The 1559-nt window shown below is 43.4% G+C and overlaps 1 protein-coding gene across 1 annotated transcript in view; it reads left to right on the top strand.

Moving 5' to 3' along the window:
* LOC107557315 (receptor tyrosine-protein kinase erbB-4-like) overlaps positions 1-1559 on the top strand; it is a gene marked incomplete at its 3' end in the record, with an annotated part of 183188 nt that overhangs the window by 171073 nt on the left and 10556 nt on the right. The window contains exons 6-8 of the mRNA XM_016240701.1: positions 179-297; positions 501-642; positions 881-994. Of these exons, the coding sequence (XP_016096187.1) occupies positions 179-297; positions 501-642; positions 881-994 (375 nt within the window). The remainder of the gene's footprint in view (positions 1-178; positions 298-500; positions 643-880; positions 995-1559) is intronic.

The raw sequence follows: 1559 nt of genomic DNA, 5'->3' as shown, positions 1-1559 counted from the left end.
TTCCAAAGGGTGTTCACCTAAAAGGGGGGGGGGGGGGGGGGGGTTGCACAGTCTGACAAATAATAGATTTAGGGTTTTTGCTTTGTCCTGGTGACTTCTGACATATTTACAGAAAAGTACAGTCATACAAAAGTCCACAGATGTGGAGAGAGCTTCACTTTTGTCTTTGCGGTTACAGTGACAAAGACAGTGTGTGCAGAGCAGTGTGATGGACGCTGTTTTGGTCCGTACGTCAGTAACTGCTGCCACCGTGAATGTGCAGGAGGCTGTACCGGACCCAAAGACACAGACTGCTTCGTATGTCAACTCTTCCTGTATGGTTTTAAAGTGTAATAAATGTAATGACAAATGCCTTGCTCACTTTGTTTTTACAGTAATTTCATGGTGATGTTGTACTGTAATATATGTTACACACTGAAAGCTCTGCAGAGGTGTATCTTCATTATAGGCATGTATTATCGATCAACCACATACTTACATGACTCTTTTTTTATTCTCAGGCTTGTACCAACTTTAATGACAGCGGGGCCTGTGTGACTCAATGTCCTCAGCCATTCGTCTACAATCCAACAACCTTCCAGCTCGAACACAATCCCAACGCCAAATACACCTATGGAGCTTTCTGTGTCAAGAAATGCCCACGTAAGTTACACTGGTTAGTTTTGATTTGATTAAATTATAAATCTACAAAATAAATAAATAAAGTAGCAAAGAAAATCCTCATAATGCTTTGTCATTTAAAGGTATAATATTTTTATATTTTTAAACATTTATCCATTTTGAGGGTGACTAAATGTTGAGAGAATTTTTGGGGTTAATGGTCCCTTTATCATTTAAAAAAGTATCTTTCACAAGTACGCTCTATCATCCTTTGACATAGATAACTTTGTGGTGGATCACAGTTCTTGTGTCAGAGCCTGTCCGAGCAACAAGATGGAAGTGGAGGAAAATCACATCAAGATGTGCATCCCATGCACTGACATCTGTCCAAAAAGTAAAGAATAGCAAAGTTCCCTTTCAGTCGGTTACTCTCGACGTCACATCGGATGACCGACGAATTGGGATCTTGCTTAGAGAGACCAATCTACTTCGAGTGTAAACTAAACGAGCCAATGGCATGCGATTATTGCATCCAGCTGCCGCTGATCACAGCGTAAGTATAAGTAGGCAGCAGATGCAGTGCATATTCAGGCTTTTCGCTGAGGAGCCGAGCGATCACATCGTTCTGCTCCTGACTACTCTACTGAGAGAAGAAGACTGAATGAGTTCAGCGCGCTCTTGGAGAGCTCTTCGTCTTGGCGGTACGGCGCTTCAGTGGTGGTGCACTACCCCCTGTTTGTGTTGCAGATGATCATCTCCCCTGTGCGCCTCAGCACGCTAAGAGCTTTTCTCCCTAAAAGAGCAATTTCGGGTGCATCTTTTTAAAGACGACTTTGCGTGGCAAACTTGATGTTACGTCTTTGTAAAGACGATGTGGGTCTTGCTATAGACAACGTATCACCCGGGCGTTTCTGGATGCAGTCGTTACCTGGCGCTGGGTGATGGTCACGATCGCTGCC

The sequence above is a fragment of the Sinocyclocheilus grahami genome, unplaced genomic scaffold (assembly GCF_001515645.1).
Source record: "Sinocyclocheilus grahami isolate Dianchi unplaced genomic scaffold, SAMN03320097.WGS_v1.1 scaffold598.1, whole genome shotgun sequence".
Taxonomy (NCBI): domain Eukaryota; kingdom Metazoa; phylum Chordata; class Actinopteri; order Cypriniformes; family Cyprinidae; genus Sinocyclocheilus; species Sinocyclocheilus grahami.
The sequence above is the reverse complement of the archived record's forward strand: the minus strand, read 5'-3'. Positions and strand labels throughout refer to the sequence as shown.